This window comes from Macaca fascicularis, chromosome 16 (genome assembly GCF_037993035.2).
Source record: "Macaca fascicularis isolate 582-1 chromosome 16, T2T-MFA8v1.1".
NCBI classification, from domain to species: Eukaryota; Metazoa; Chordata; class Mammalia; order Primates; family Cercopithecidae; genus Macaca; species Macaca fascicularis.
The window spans coordinates 66,616,687-66,633,176 of NC_088390.1; the positions used below are offsets into that span (position 1 = coordinate 66,616,687).

Genomic DNA, 16,490 nt, shown 5'->3' on the forward strand with positions numbered 1-16,490 from the left:
TATCCATATAGCTTTCCTTGATCTCCGCACCTCAAGGATCACAGATTCTGGTAAATTCTAGTACCGATAGTATGCATTTTCTTTTAGTGATTAATTATATATACCTCCCTTTTTATGCCTATTCTATTTCTTCCCTCCTATCATTTTCATGTTCTGGAGACAGTAGCATACTTGGCCCTGGGTTTGACACAAAACGAGTGCTACATATAGAAAGCCAGGGACAACGATGAGTTGTGGACATAACTAAAGGACTGAGTAATCATGTGAACAGCCAACACTCCTACATATGCTAGGCACTGATGAAGTGTTTCATATATTCACTCACCTACATTTCACAACAATCCTATGAAATGGGAACTAGCATAACCCCCAGTTGAAAGGTGAGGAAATTGAGTCACAGAGCGGAATAACTTGCTCTGGGTCACCAACCTAATAAACAGACCTGGGTTCAACCCCAGGTAGCCTGGCTCCGGAATCAACTCTTAACCACTTAGAGCCTCATCACTGAAATCGGGAGAGGGACAGGCTGCTGTAAAGAGGGTGAAGCAAAATGGGAGGAGAGTGGCGGTTAAGCAATGATGTAATGGGGCTAAATAAAAATGGATGAGAAAACAAGTAAGAGTAAAAGCTGGAGTAAAAGTAGAAGACTGGAGAATGGGTCTAACATTAAAGGAGAATGAGAAGGGAGAGTTGACAAGCAAAGGTGAAAGCAGAAAGTCAGTTGTCAGTATGGCTTGGGGAGATAAAGAAAGCCAGGAAGGCCTCCAGGAAAAGGCTGCCATGTCAGGCAGGAGACAGAGGACAACTGGGGAAAGGTGATTCTTACAAGATGGTGAAGGTGCCATTGTAGGTGTTGGGCTCTGGCACAGGCACTTGGCGGAGCCTCTGCTTTGGGCTGAGATTAACACATGACAGTGTCTCATCTCCGCAGGTACAGAGCTCACATATGTTGGTGCTTGTGGAGGCCTTCTGTCCCTCTGATGCAGTTAAAGCCTTATTTTGGGCGTGACTTTCAGACTGTACCAGTGAATCCCGAGTGGGTTCTAGTTCAGTATGTGGACCTGTGACTTCAGTCAGGCTTTGATGCAGAGTCTGAACCTGGTCTGAATGAGAAGCTGTAGTCGTCTCCAGGGCTGTAGAATGTCCAGTCTCTGTAATGGGCTCTGGAGTTACAGCAAGCCCCGGGTCTGGAGGCTGAGTTGAGGTCTCCTCTGTGGTTGGAGATGGTTTAACCTCTGTAGTAGGTTCTGTAGTTATGGTAAGCTCCAGGGCCAGAGGTTGAACTGTGGCTTGAATCAGGTGTGAATGCTGAGCCTGACCCTTGTCTGAAGGTGGAAGTGTCACCTCAGGGTGTTCTGGAGGAGGAGCTGTAGTCATCAGGGCTGTAGAAGGTTCAACCTCCGCAGTGGGTTCTGGAGTGCTGGTAAGTCCCAGGTCCAAAGGTTGAACTGTAATGCTGGGTGACATTGGATGCTGAGCTTCATCCTGACCTGGTGTTGGAATTGTTACCTCTTGATGTACTAGAAGTTGGGGTACAACTTTCTTAGGAGGCTGAGTTGGGGTCTCCTGCATGGTTGGAGAAAGTTCAACCTCTGTTGTGGATTCTGGAGTGATGGTAAGCCCTAGGTCCAAAGGTTGAATCGTGGCTTGAGTCAGGTGTAAATCCTGAGTCTGAACCTGGTCTGAAGGTGGAAGTGTCACCTCAGGGTGTTCTGGAGGAGGAGCTGTAGTCGTCAGGACAGTAGAAAGTTCAACCTCTGTTGTGGATTCTGGAGTGATGATAAACCCCAGATCCAAAGGTTGAACTGTGGCTTGAGTTAGGTGTAAATACTGAGTCTGAACCTGGTCTGGATGTGGAAGTGTCACCTTAGGATGTTTTGGAGGAGCTATAGTCTTCTTCAGGGGTGTAGAATGTTCAGCCTCCGTAGTGGGTTCTGGAGCGATGGTAAGTCCCAGGTCCAAAGGTTGAACTGTAACGCTGGGTGACATTGGATGCTGAGCTTCATCCTGACCTGGTGTTGGAATTGTTATCTCTTGATGTACTGGAAGTTGGGATACAACTTTCTTAGGAGGCTGAGTTGGGGTCTCCTGCATGGTTGGAGAAAGTTCAACCTCTGTCACGGATTCTGGAGTGATGGTAAGTCCCAGGTCCAAAGGTTGAACTGTGGCTTGAGTCAGGTTTGAATGCTCTGGAGGTTGAGCTACAACTACATTAGGGAGCTCTGGAGTCTGAGCTGGGGCCTCCTGCTGGGTTAGAGAAGACTCACCCTCCTCAGCGGTCTGTGGATGCTCAGCTGCAGCCTCCTGCTGGGTTGGAGAAGGGTTCTCACTATTAACAGGTTCCGGAGATTGAACTGAAGTCTGTTGAATTGCTGAAGGTCCAGCCTCTTCCAATGACTCTGGAGGCAAAGGTGGGCCCCCATGCTGGATGGTGGGAGGTTCTACATCATTACCTGGCCCTGAGAGCTGTGCTGTAGCCTCCTGGGGGACTGGAGAAGTTCCCACCTCTGCACTAGGCTCTGTTGCTATGGTGAGCTGCACATCTGGAGGCTTAACAGAGACACTGGGCAAATCTGAATGCTGAGTCTGATGGTGACCAGGAGGTGAAACTGTGACTTCATGATGTTCTGGAGGCTGAGCTGGGGTCTCCTGCTGGGCTGGAGAAGATTCAACCTCCCCAGAAGACTCAGAAGGCTGAGCTGGCTGCTCCTGCTCACTGGGGAAAAGTTCAGCCTCTATAGGAGGACCTGGAAGCTCAGTTGGGGCCTCTTCCTGGATTGCTGAAGGTTCTGTCTCTTCTGGAGGCTGAGCTGGGGTCTCCTGCTGGGTCTGAGAAGATTCAACCTCCCCAGAAGACTCAGAAGGCTGAGCTGGCTGCTCCTGCTCACTGGGGGAAAGTTCATGCTCCATAGGAGGACCTGGAGGCTCAGTTGAGGCCTCCTGTTGGGTTGCAGAAGGTTCCACCTCCTCTGGAAACTGAATCGGGGCCTCCTGCTGGGCTTGGAAAGATTCTGTCTCATTGGTAGGCTCTGAAGTTATGGTAACCTCCACGTCTGCAGGTTTAACTGTAATGTTGGGCAAGTTATAATGAGCTTGATGCTCACCTGGAGGATGAACTGTCACCTCATGATTTGGTTCAGTTTGAGCTAGACTTTCCATAGAGGACTCTGGAAGCAGAGCTGGGGCCTCCTGCTGGGTTGAATAAGGTTCTACCTCCTCAGGGAGCTGTGGAAGCTGCCCTGGGGCTTCTTCCTGGAGTGAAGAGGACTGGATGTCTTCCAGGGTCTCTGGATTTTGAGTTTTGGGCTCTTGCTGGAATTCCTCAGGGATCCCTGAAGGCTTATCTGAGTTCACCCGGAGTTCTGGAGGCAGGCTGCTGGGATACAGTATATCCATATTTGAATATTCATCTTGCAGAATTCGGGGAGTAAGCGTATAGGGAGTCTCCTGTGGGAGATCAGACAAGCCGGAAGACCAACGTTCAGTAGGTCCCAGGGTGTTAGAGGTCAGCTGGAGCTGGTGTTTGACCCACTCCAGAGGCTGAGCCTCCTGGACTAGTAGCCACAGGAGTTGCCACGTGAGGAGGAGCCGTGGGCCCCAGAGAGGTAGCAGGGACATGACAGGCGCTGGCGCCACGCACTGAGCGGGAGTCATTCTGGCAGCCCTGAGACCATCACGCCTCTGATAAGTGTGCGCCCCGCCCCGTCTTTATGACACCTTTATTTATGTCACCTTTTTTAGGCTCCAGTCTAGATCTGCTCCATGTAACCAGGGCAAACTTAGGTCACAATCCCTCCTAAGCCCCGCCTCCCACCCCGCCCGGCCGGAACACCCCTCCCCTCCCCTTAGGGAGGAAGGATTTGGGCCGCAGACCCGGGTGGTCCCAGGACTCCAGCAGCCTGTTGTGGTGGGGTGGGGGCGCGGCAGAACTTCCCAAATAAGTCAGGGGAGCTCACTTCAGGATCTTCAGAAGTGCTAGTCGGGCTCTGGCAGCCTGAACTCTTCCTCCTCCAAGGTGAAATCCGAGCATACTCTTGCTTTCAGGGAGAGCAACTGAGCTGCAAAATGGGCGCCAGTTCGGGTGGCAGGCACAACGCACATTACAGTCATTTATTCCAAAATGTTGCCATTTTCGCTAAACTTTCGGTATCTTTTGTTGCATGTTTTGCATGTTTGATAATGAATTCACCATCCTATTAGGTAGGGGCTACCAGGGAATAAGCGAGGACTCCACATTTTCTGTAGGAGGGGTGTTGGGGGTGGGCAATTCAGTCTGGGAGAGAAGGCTTTAATCGGAGTCAAGAGCCCTTTGCACTAGCCTAGGAGGAGCCTGAACTGTCATCCTGCCTTGACTCAACACAGCTATTACTCTAGAAGTTACAGCGCCACCCTTCAGAGATCTACCCTGTGTGCGCACATGGAGAGGAGGCTTAGGCTATTAAAGTCAACATGTTAATTTCCTGAAATTGGGCTATAACTAGGACCCAGCTGACTTCCCCCACAGCCATTCTTACCTATTTTATTACTGTCTGGCACAATTATCAGCATGTAAACTCCAAGAAGGTGCTTCATCTTATTCCAGTGCCTAGCAGAGGCACAGGGTGCATAGTGATGGTTTTAAAATGGAAGGGGGGCCGTGCACAGTGGCTCACACCCGTAATCCTAGAACTTTGGGAGGCCGAGGTGAGTGGATCACTGAGGTCAGAAGTTCGAGACCAGCCTGACCAACATGGTGAAACTCTGTCTCTACTAAAAATACAAAATTAGTCAGGCATGGTGGTGCATGCCTGTAATCCCAACTACTCAGGAGGCTGAAGCAGGAGAATCGCTTGAACCTGGGAGGCGGAAGTTGGAGTGAGCTGAGATCACAACACTGCACTCCAGCCTGGGCAACAAGAGCAAAACTCCATCTCAAAAAATTAAAATAAAAAATAAAATTGAAGGGATTCCAAGATTCACCTCACTTAGGGATGGATCTATTGTTATAATTAGATTTGTGAAATCAGTGCTGACTTCCTCTCACATTTCATAGGAACCTAGACTTCTTAAAGCTTGAAGTTTACTGGGTGGGTTTTATTTAAATTGAATTAAAATAATTATTTTACAGGGAAAAACTTCAAAACACATTGCAACTTTGGGGTGAAAGTTAAATATAACACTGTAGCCCCAAATTAAGTTCCCATTGAAATGAAACTTTTGCTCCTTTAAAAAAAAAAAATTCATAAATAGTAAATAATGACTGTTTTCTTTTGAGATTAATTTAGAAACTTATTCCCTATTTAAGAGCTTTCATATGCAGTCATGCATTGCCTGCCATGTGAGGAGCTTGAGAAATGTGTCACTGGGTGATTTCACCATTGTGCTAACATCATAGTGTATACTTACACAAACCTAGGTGGTGTAGCCTAGAGTACACCTAGGCTATATGGTAGGGCCTAGGACTCCTAGGCTACAAACCTGTACCCTATGTTACTGTACTGAATAATAAAGGCAATTGTAACACAATGACAGGTATTTGTGTATGTAAACCTGGAAAAGTTACAGTTAAAATACTGTATAAAAGATAAAAACAGGGCTTGGGTGCAGTGGCTCACACCTGTAATCCCAGCACTTTGAGATGCCGAGGTGGGTGGATCATCTGAGGTCAGGAGTTTGAGACCAGCCTGGCCAACATGGCGAAAACCAGTCTGTACTAAAAATACAAAAATTAGCTGAGTGTGGTGGCGCGTGCCTATAATCCCAGCTACTCAGTAGGCTGGGGTAGGAGAATCACTTCAACCTGGGAGGTGGAGGCTACAGTGAGCTGAGATCGCGCCGTTGCACTTCAGCCTGGGCAACAGAGTGAGACTCCATCTCAAAAAAACAAAAAAACAAAACACAAAAATGGTATACCTGTATAGGGATAGCTCCATCATAATCTTATGGCACCGCCATCATATATGTGGTCTATTGTTGACCGAAACATCGTTTTGCAGCACATGATTGTAAATGATTGACAGAAAGATCTTCAGCAAAATATTCCACCCAAGATATATGGGAGATATTGAGATCCAAGTAATAAGCCATATTTGAAAGGCATTATAGTTTTCGAAAGCTGTAGCACAATCATTCTTAAGGCCAGTTAGTTTCTCCCCACATCTCTGGGATCCTGTTTGAAGGGAGTTCTAAAAAGGCCTGTGTTCAAGCAGCCCAGCATTCCTTACTCCTGGGGCTGGGGGAGACTAACCCCTCTACTGTGTCCATAACTGTAGTAATACAGTCCTCTCTCCCTTCTTAATCTAAGAATGACAGGAATTATCAGTAATGCTGTAGTGTAGATCAGGGATCCCCAACCCCCAGGCCATGGATGGGTGGGGTATTGGTCCAGGGTCTGTTAGGAACCAGGCTGCACAGCAAGAGTGAGTAGCGGGTGAGTGAGCATTACCACCTGGGCTCCGCCTCCTGTCAGATCAGTGGCGACAACAGATTCTCATAGGAGCACAAACCCTATTGTGAACCGCACACACAAGGGATCTAGGTTGCCTGATCCTTATGAGAATCCAATGCCTGATGATCTGTCACTGTCTCCATCACCCACAGATGGGACCATCTAGTTGCAGGAAAACAAGCTCAGGCTCCCATTGATTCTACATTATGGTGAGTTGTAGAATTAGTTCATTATATATTACAATGTAATGATAATAAAGTACACAATAAATATAATGCACTTGAATCATTCTGAAACCACCCCCACCCCCACCCCCAGCCTGGTCTATGGAAAAACTGTCTTCCATGAAACCAGTCCCTGGTGCTGGTGTAGAGACTTCCGTAAAATAACCAAAATAGGGTTTTGCTATGTGGCTACTCTGGTAGCTCTCTATGAACTGAATTCACAGTCTTGTAAAATGAAGTCCTTCAAGTACCTTCAGTAACTAAAACTGCTCTGATGGGTTCATAACAAAATGATCTTATTCTAAGTTCTGCTCTATCATGAAGACTGAAAGTCCTATTGGATTTTTTTCTTTTCTTTTTTTTTTTTTTTCTGAGACACGGTCTTGCTCTTGTTACCCAGCTGGAGTGCAATGGCGTGATCTTGGTTCACTGCAACCTCCGCCTCCCGAGTACAAGTGATTCTCCTGCCTCAGCCTCTCGAGCAGCTGGGATTACATGTACCCGCCACCATGCCCGGCAAATTTTTTGTATTTTTGGTAGACATGGGGTTACTCCATGCTGGCAAGGCTGGTCTCGAACTCCCGACCTCAGGTGACCCACCCGCCTCAGCCTTCCAAAGTGCTGGGATTACAGGTGTGAGCTACTGCGCCCGGCCACATTTTTCTTCGTTAATTTAAGAAGTCTCCAAGATGAACAGTGCCCTTCCATACTATGCATCCTGATCAAATCTCTATCAATTCTTAAGAAAGATCTCAGCAAATTTTATATCAAGCCCTTCCCTCCAGGTCAATTCAAGACACCTGAATACCATGTAAGGCTATTAAGTGTCTCATGAGTAGTAACAATTTCTCCCTTTTTCCAGTGTTATACTACCATTGCTCATTCTGTTTTTTCTTCAATTAGCATAGATTTTAAAGCTGTAAGGCATTAAACATTAAAACAAGTTCAATAGCATGCTCTCCTCTTACTAAAAAAACCAGTTTTGAGAATTATTTTCAGTAAACTTTAATAACATCTATAAAGTCTGAACGCAGTGCTCTACTATGTTAGGATACTTTGAAAGAATTACTTCCTAAAGGATCAGCAGTTCTTCACGACACATTTTTTGTTTGTTTGTTTTTGTTTGTTTTTTGAGACGGAGTCTCGCTCTGTCGCCCAGGCTGGAGTGCAGTGGCGCGATCTCGGCTCACTGCAAGCTCCGCCTCCTGGGTTTACGCCATTCTCCTGCCTCAGCCTCCTGAGTAGCTGGGACTACAGGCGCCCGCCACCGCGCCCGGCTAATTTTTTGTATTTTTAGTAGAGACGGGGTTTCACCGTGGTCTCGATCTCCTGACCTTGTGATCCGCCCGCCTCGGCCTCCCAAAGTGCTGGGATTACAGGCGTGAGCCACCGCGCCCGGCCGACACATTTTTTTTACATTAAAGTTTTTAAAATTAAGTTAACCTGGATCCTGGATTCACTGTAACATTTTACCTAATTCATTTAATTCAGGCCAACACTATGAAGTCACAGTTATTATACTTTGATTTAAAAGGTATTTAGACTTTAGGTCAGTTTGAATGAAACCAAAATTCATGTAACTTTAAATTCCACACTTACCTACTGTCTTCTAACTGTATCACTGTCATTTGGCCCAAGTTTGCATAAATCCAACCTCTGATCTATTTGAAATCAACAAAGAAAGCAATGAAAACATTACCTGATATCAGGGATTCTAACATCTATAGAGTGACAATAATTTTCCACAATCTATTAGAAATCAAACCTATCATTTAAAGAATTCAGATTTCAAAAACTATGAAGTACTGGTGTATTACATTGCCAATATGCAGTCATTTTCTCTCCAAAACTTTTAGACCACTTTAGGCTGAGTCTTAATAGTTGTTGTTCTTAAGGAATTTATCCCTGAGCCTTGGTTTTCTCACATATGACAATATGTGAATCCTTATATTTTTTTAAGGATTAAATCAGATAATTATGCAAAACCCTCAGCATAGTGCCTGGGACGTAAGTGGTCAACAAATGTTAGTTGTCATTATTATTTTGTAACTAACTATTTCAAATGACATGTACACAAAAAAGTATTAATAAGAAGCCAAGAATAAACTGTAGAATCTGGGTTTGCATCAGTTCTGCCACTAACTCATTCAGGAGCAACTCACTTATTCTCTCAGATGCCTCATCTGTAAAAGAGATATAACACTGGTCTGACCCTGAAAGTTACAGTAAGGAACAATGTCACCCAAAGCACGCTGGTTTTACTTTGATTACAGCACTTATAGCTGAATGCTTTTACAACTGTATGCCGCTGTCTACTTATTTGTGAATTGATAAAAGGAGGAGACCATATCTTAGTCTTTGTATTTTCCACTCCGACCTGGTAGAACATTGCATCAGGTAGGTGCTCAATGAATATTTGATAAATTCAGTATTACTGCACGTCAAAAAGGTCAAATAAATTAATACAATGAAACAGTCACAAGAAACACAAAGAAAAATCCATGCCCTTAAACTACAGTCCATAGTTATCCAACCAAAAATTTAGACACTTTTCTCTTTGTAAAATAAATGGGTGCTACTAAGTTGACTATACAGTGGATTCTGCAGAGCAACTCCTCCTCTCCTATTCAGTCCTTCCAATGTGGCATGCTCCAGCATGCCTTTGCCCTTCCTTCTCAGAGGACAGGATTCATGCCTTTTTCTCCTTTATACAGCCAGGGTTTAGAAAGTAGCACATTCAGTCTTCAATAAATCTTGGGTAAATTGAACTAGGAATAATGTCAGACATTTGAGCTATAATTTTTCAGTTTGCTGAGTAAGAAAACAGTGCAATATGCAACTCGTTTTTTTCCAATCCCACTGTCCTTTCTCTCCTGTTGGTTACCCTGTCAGCCCAGAAATACAAGAACTTCTCAGATGCCTTTAAATACCTTGGACTAAGAACTTCTAGCTCAGTTTTCTGCCTTTTTCTTTTTTACAAGGTCAATACATACCTATGCTATGGTATCACACTACATTAAAAGAGACAATCTCTTAATATATTTAACACTCAATACTAAATTTACTCTGGTTTTTATTAATTTCCTTCTTTTTTTTTTTTTTTTTGAGACGGAGTCTTGCTCTGTCGCCCAGGCTGGGATGCAGTGGCCGGATCTCAGCTCACTGCAAGCTCCACCTCCCGGGTTTATGCCATTCTCCTGCCTCAGCCTCCCAAGTAGCTGGGACTACAGGCGCTCGCCACCTCGCCCGGCTAGTTTTTTGTATTTTTTAGTAGAGATGGGGTTTCACCGTGTTAGCCAGGATGGTCTCGATCTCCTGACCTCGTGATCCACCCGTCTCGGCCTCCCAAAGTGCTGGGATTACAGGCTTGAGCCACCGCGCCCGGCCTATTAATTTCTTTAGATACTATGCGAGTTTGTTTAGCATAAGAATCTGGGCTAAAATCCTATTACAATGACTAACGGTATTTTTTACATTATATAAAAAAGAATTCTATAGAAACAAACACACAATAAGAACCTGTTGAAAAAGGAATTCCCATTTATGCTCCAATGGAAAGACCCACCCAAAAGACTGTCACCTGATTGTGCTAAGTCACCTTATAAATCCATTATGAAAACCACTTCTAATGTCTTGATCTTGGTCTAATCTTCTAAATGCCCAGGTTGGTGATAAACTGAGCTACAGTTAAGTAGTTAATGGAGCTGTCATACTCTCAAAATAATGTTTAATCTTTCTTTAACTTCTAATTTTGTCACAGCTGTTTTATATATTATACCATTCTTATCCCTTCATAATTGCCCTTTAACTGCCACCTTAAATACTCCAATCACCTCAATAAAAACATTTCGTCCACAAATCAACCAAAACCAGAAAACGGTACTAAGACATTTTAAAAGGCATATACTTCCTGACACCTTTCTTTTTGCCATTCTGGATATCAATCATTTCTTAATACTTTTAAATTAACTAGAAATGAAGCACCAGCTCTCACTTAGCTGTCAGTTTCACGTATTTAAAACGTTTCATTTTTAAGTCTACAAAATAAATTTAGACCAGGAATTTTTACCAATGTTTCAGACATACACAAGAAGTTGTGTTTGAACCTCTACCGACATACTCAAATATATATCTTATTTATGTACATATATTTGAGAATACATATATAGTGTATGCATATATGTATATGCACACGTACATATACACATACACACACACACGTATATATCTTTTTTATTTTAAAAAGCAGTAGTATCTACTCACAACCAGTGTCTTTGAGGTGGCTGATGGCATTGGAAAGAAGACGAACACAACCGAGAAATCCAGCACCTTGTTTCTTATGGATCTTCTTGTGATTCCATACACTGATAGTAACTGAATCAGACTTTTCAATATACCAAAAAATCAAAACGGCTGCAAGAGTAAGTTGGTAGTTACAGGCAGTTGGTGTAAAATTTTTCTTTTCTTCTTTTTATACCCTAAAGTTACAAATATGCTTCAGAAGCTGGCTATATTATGCAAAATATGTCTTGAGTTAATCCACAGGATTGAATTTAAATTTTTTAAAATCTTGGAAGTAAAATTTTTAAAAACAATTTTAGTATATTTTTATCACACCTGCCAATCTCAAGCTGGGCTATAGTTCTGGTTAGTAAAAAGGCTATTTTAGTAGCTAGTGTCTAATAACACTAAGGGAGTTTATTAAATAACTTCTTTTCAAGACCGGCCTGAGCAACACAGTGAAACCCTGTCTCTACTAAAAATACAAAAAACTAGCCAGGCATGGTGGCGGGCACCTGTAATCCCAGCTACTCAGGAGGCTAAGGCAGAGAACTGCTTGAACACGGGCGGCGGAGGTTGCAGTGAGCCGAGAATGCACCACTGCTCCAGCCTGGGCAACAGAGTGAGACTCCGTCTCCAAAAAAAAAAAAAAAACCACTGCCTTTCGTTATAATGGAAGTTAATTTAAGAACTTCATTAAAACGTTCACACCAGTAATCAAAGAACAGCAGCAATACAAAGTAAGGTACAGCCAATCAATCCTAGGAAGCAAACACAAGCAAGAGAAATGGCATGTAAAGGAACTGAAGAATAGCAAATTCAAAAATTACAATATTCCCAATTCTAAAGAAAAATGAATGAGGCTGGTAATGAAAAAATAACACGTCTTACCTTAAGAGGCATCCAAATAGCATTCATAGTGTCAGGATATAAAGACAATACTCAGAAATGAGCAAGAAGTCTTAGTAATTCCCTCAATCACCAAGTATAAGCAGGTAGGAAAATCTTTTGTTTCAAGAAGGTATCTGAAAGAGAGGACTTGCATTTAGACTAAAAAATAATCGAGAAAATGCAAATAGTTTAAACTACCTGGGCAGGGATCTTGAAGTACTACTTGTCTCACCACATTTTACGACGTATAGAAAAGACAGTCCCCTTTAGAAAAGGGCAAATGTGTGTGTGTCTCCATAAATATGTGCAGAAACACACTTTACATAAAAAGAGAAATAAATATGTAACATATTTTAGATAATGTAAAATTGCTTATCAAATAATTAGCCAAAATCCCAGAAAGAATAATTTTCCAGGGTACTTCATAAACATTTAACGTGATTTGTTAATGATCTAAAAGAAGACCCTTGCCACATTTAATCGTATTTAGCAAAGTAAAACCTCTCTAATCATCCCGACTGTCTCAAGATTATGCTTAAGTTTCAGAGTCAATTTCACATGAAAAGTAAAACCTACTCTTGACTGAAGTACTAGAAACAAATAAAAGATCCTTCTTCTCCAGAGATCGTTAAAAGCAGACCGAGCAACTTAATTCTGAGGGTGGGAGGAAGGTAAATTTGCCTGGAGGCTGGACTAAATGCCCTTTGGTAGGATCCTCGTTTAAGCCCCGGGCCTAAATACAATTCCAGCTTAACCAGTTACTGCTTCGCTTAAAATGGAGGCTTGCCCGAGTAGGGACAAAAATAACAGTACCCACCTCATTAAAAATTAAATGTCGAAAAGTACCCTTATTTAAATAAAAATAAAAAATAAACACCTCTGGAGTGGACGTGTGCTTGCTATACGTTTGTCACTGAGGCTTCGAAGACTTGGCATCACTTTCCTTACCGCTCACCGGATTTTGGGGTAGGGGCGGGCTGGGGGGGCAGCAGTTTGACTTTTGACCCAAGTCTGAGGCAGGCTTCAGAGCCCCACCGGGGCCCCCAACTCCAGAGCCAGCGGGAGCAGAGAGGCGAGAGCCTGAGGTCGCACCTCCCCGCACCACGGACCCCAGTCCCAAACCTACCCCTCATCCCTCCGCAGTGGGGCGCCTCCTTCTGCCCCATTCCCATTGTTAGGGAGGGGAGAGCGCGGGGTGGGCTTAGGGCAGGGGCCCCCCGCGGCCGTTGCCCGGCTCACTTCAGAAGGGACAGCACGTGGGATGCGACTTCCCCTCCTCTCCGCGTCAGTCAGTCCCACTTCGGCTCGGCCTGGCGCCCCGAGCTCCGCTCCGCGCCCCCAGCTGCGGCCCTGGCCCCAGCCCGCCCCCCGGGCAGCCAGGCCCCCGGCAACTCGGCCGGCAGCCTGCGGCCCAGGCCTACGAGTGGGCGCCGGGCGAGGGTCCCCGTGCCCCACACTAGCGTCCCCTCTTCCCCAGCCCCGCCGCTTCCAGGGCCCTGGGCGGTGCCTGCTCCCTGGGACCCTAGGCCCCCAGCCTCCCAGCCGGGCGGCTCCCTCAGGCTCCCCAGGTCGGGGGCCACCTCCTCTGCCTCACCGTCACTCCTGCCCATTCGTGCCTCCACCCCATGGGCACTAGAGCCAAAGGCGGCTCCCAAAGCCCCGGACCTTCCAGCATGGCTTAACCAAGCCTAGAAGTGGGGGCGGGAAATCTCCCACCCTCCTCTGGCGCTCATTGGCCCTTCCAGGGCACATTGTGAGCGCCATTGGCTGAGGGATGGTGTCCGTCAGAGCGTTGGGGCGGGACAGAATGGGGAGAGGGATGCAGATGCCACGGCGTCTCTGTCTCGTGTTTATCGCTGTCTGTATCTGTCTCGGCCCTTGGATGGGAGGGCCCGCCTCGGCCTCCCAAAGTGCTGGGATTACAGGCGTGAGCCACCACGCTAGGCCAGAAAACCTTCATCAATTAATAATCTTTTCTCTGGCCGGTCTCGGTGGCTCACACCTGTAATCCCAACACTTTGGGAGTCCGAGGCGGGCGGATCACCTGAGGTTGGGAGTTCAAGACCAACCTAACCAACATGGAAAAACCCCGTCTCTACTAAAAATCCAAAAAAATTAGGAGGCTGAGGCAGGAGAATCACTTGAACCCGGGAGGCAGCGTTTGTAGTGAGCAGAGATAGCGCCATTGTACTCCAGCCTGGGCAACAAGAGTGAAACTTTGTCTCAAAAAAAAAAAAAAAGAATATTTTCTCGGAGTTTATTAATTCTATTTAAATCAACCACAGAAAACACCTTCAACACAGCTCCTCATTTCATATCTGTAAAATGGGGCAAAAACATAGTTCCCACCCCTTAGAGTTGTTGTGAAGATTAAATTAGTGAATACATATGATGGATTGCAGTGAGCCGAGATCGCGTCACTGCACTTCAGCCTGGCCAACAGAGTGAGACTCCGTTGCTAAATAAATAAATAAATAGTACAGAAATACTATGACATGATGAGATGCAGAGTAATTTTTTTTTTTTTTTTTTTTTGAGACGGAGTCTTGCTCTGTCACCCAGGTTGGAGTGCAGTGTAGTGGCACCATCTCGGCTCACTGCAAGCTCCGCCTCCCGGGTTCACGCCATTCTCCTGCCTCAGCCTCCCAAGTAGCTAGGACTACAAGCCACCACTGCCGGCTAATTTTTTTTGTATTTTTAGTAGACACGGGGTTTCACCTTGTTAGCCAGGATGGCCTGGATCTCCTGACCTCGTGAATCACCCGCCTCGGCCTCCCAAAGTGCTGGGATTACAGGCATGAGCCACAGCGCCTGGCCGAGATGCAGAATAATTTTATTATTCATTAAAATGTAGAATTCTTGGTAATTTGCCCGGTATCACAGAATGTAGAGATGAAGGCAATGTGTATCTTGTCACATCACCCTTTTCGTTAGTATGATCAACTGATGCAACAAGATTAGCCCCCCTGAAGATTTTTCTCTGATATGATGACAATTGACTGGGATGATAAAACGAGGAGCCACTGCTGTCCTGGAGAAATCCAGGCACAATTAGATTATTCTGCCTTCATAACTTTGCAGCCGTCCCTCCCCACAGAGGCTTACAGATAATAATTAGCGCACATTCAAAGACACTTCTGTCTGTGGGAGAAAAATTATCTCTATTTATTTTGCTTCATATACATCCATAGTTGAATTTTAATACAAAAGAAAAAATTATAATCTGACAAATGTTTACAAACAAGATACCTTCAAACAGATTTTACTCATTTTAACCTGGTGCATTGTAATTGACAAATTGTACTGTTATATTCAAGGCAACAGAGTCTGCAGTCCAGGACCACTTAGCCCAATCTTTATGTAAGCTTAATTTTAATCTACCAGGAACAATAAACTCATTGTTGATTCCCAGTTATGTGTGTGTGCACATGTGTACATAGCAGCTCCTTTCATAGAAAGAAAAGACATCTAGAGGTCGTCTTGTACTTTTACGTACAGGAATCATGATAAGATACAGAAGGATTATACGTAACCAGGGCTGGATTTTATAAGAGAAAAGGCAGCAATAAAAACGTGTCTTTTTTGCGACAATTAATATACACAGTCAAAAGCTGTCTTTGAGACTCTAAACCAGCTTCTTCACGGAAGAGCAGATGTAGCATTTCCATGGAGCTGCGCTTGACCCCATAGTATCTTTTTTTCTTGCTTTCTTTTTCTTTTTTTTAATAAGCAGAGTTTTCTAGCTTCTGCCACAATAGTAAAACCATTTGATCCTGACAAGATAATGCTGCCGTTGACTTTGCTTTTTTCTTGTCCATTGGACAAAATTGGCCAACAATATAATTGGATTATTATGACCAATAAAAACAAAGTTTAGGCCAAATCTCGACTAAAAACATCTGGCTCCTTAATTTAAAATAGTTCAGACAACCAGATTCTTGCTGCATTTTATGTTAAACTTTAAGAAGCTGTAGACTGCAGTTTGTTGTTGTGAGACCTACAGAATATAGAAAAAAGGGAACAATTAAGCACCCTTCATTTTTGAAAACAATGATGCTTTATGCGGATGCCAAGGTCAGTCAGTCTGGGAGAAGCAGCCTTGTTCTTTCATTCACCCTTGGCAAGTGAATAAAAAAGAATGATTAATAAATTTTTAATCTATAATATTAAAACTTTTCACTGTACACTAAACATAATAGCTCACTGGAAAAAACCAATATGAAAAAAATATATATTTTTGTCTAATAAAGATTACAACATTTTCAGCCAACTGGACAAATAAAGACGTTTAGAGAAGATTACCATTGTAGTGAAAGGTGTGTGTGTGTGTATGTGTGTGTTTATTTACACTGATGAGGGGAATATAAAGGGAAAAATAATGCTAAAACAAAAGAAAATGCAATCTTAAATCACATTTTTCTATTAAAGTCCAGGAAGTCTCCCTTCTAGTTTCACAGTTGTATTCAAAATTTTCATTGATAAACCAAATTACTGTACAGTCACCAGGACTAAGTCAAAGGACTTTATATTGCAATAGCAGATAAATACAGTATTCCAAGAGTTTACAATTTTTAAATGCATTGTTAAACATGGCTGCTAGAATAAATTTTTTACCACGATAAATCTTTTTTCTTTCTTTCTTTCTTTCTTTTTTTTTTTTGAGACGG

At 44.0% G+C, this 16,490-nt stretch overlaps 1 protein-coding gene across 24 annotated transcripts in view; it reads right to left on the reverse strand.

The window, feature by feature from the left end:
- Positions 1-13,537, reverse strand: part of LOC101866755 (leucine-rich repeat-containing protein 37A3) — a 42,088-nt gene extending 28,551 nt beyond the window's left edge. For 8 of the 24 annotated variants that reach the window (XR_012425975.1, XR_012425976.1, XR_012425974.1 and 5 more), the window contains exons 1-5: positions 13,418-13,537; positions 11,824-11,957; positions 10,915-11,064; positions 8,251-8,312; positions 827-3,447 (exon numbers count right to left, since the gene is read on the reverse strand). Coding sequence is in view for 17 of the 24 variants with exons in the window: in XM_074019936.1 (XP_073876037.1) it covers positions 827-3,396 (2,570 nt within the window). In the remaining 7 variants the exon portion in view is untranslated. Of the gene's footprint in view, positions 1-826; positions 3,448-3,956; positions 4,059-8,250; positions 8,313-10,914; positions 11,694-11,823; positions 11,958-12,700; positions 12,801-12,949 lie in introns of those variants that run through there. The other 16 variants (XM_074019941.1, XM_074019939.1, XM_074019943.1 and 13 more) reach the window with 12 other exon arrangements.
- Positions 13,538-16,490: the final 2,953 nt, after the last annotated feature.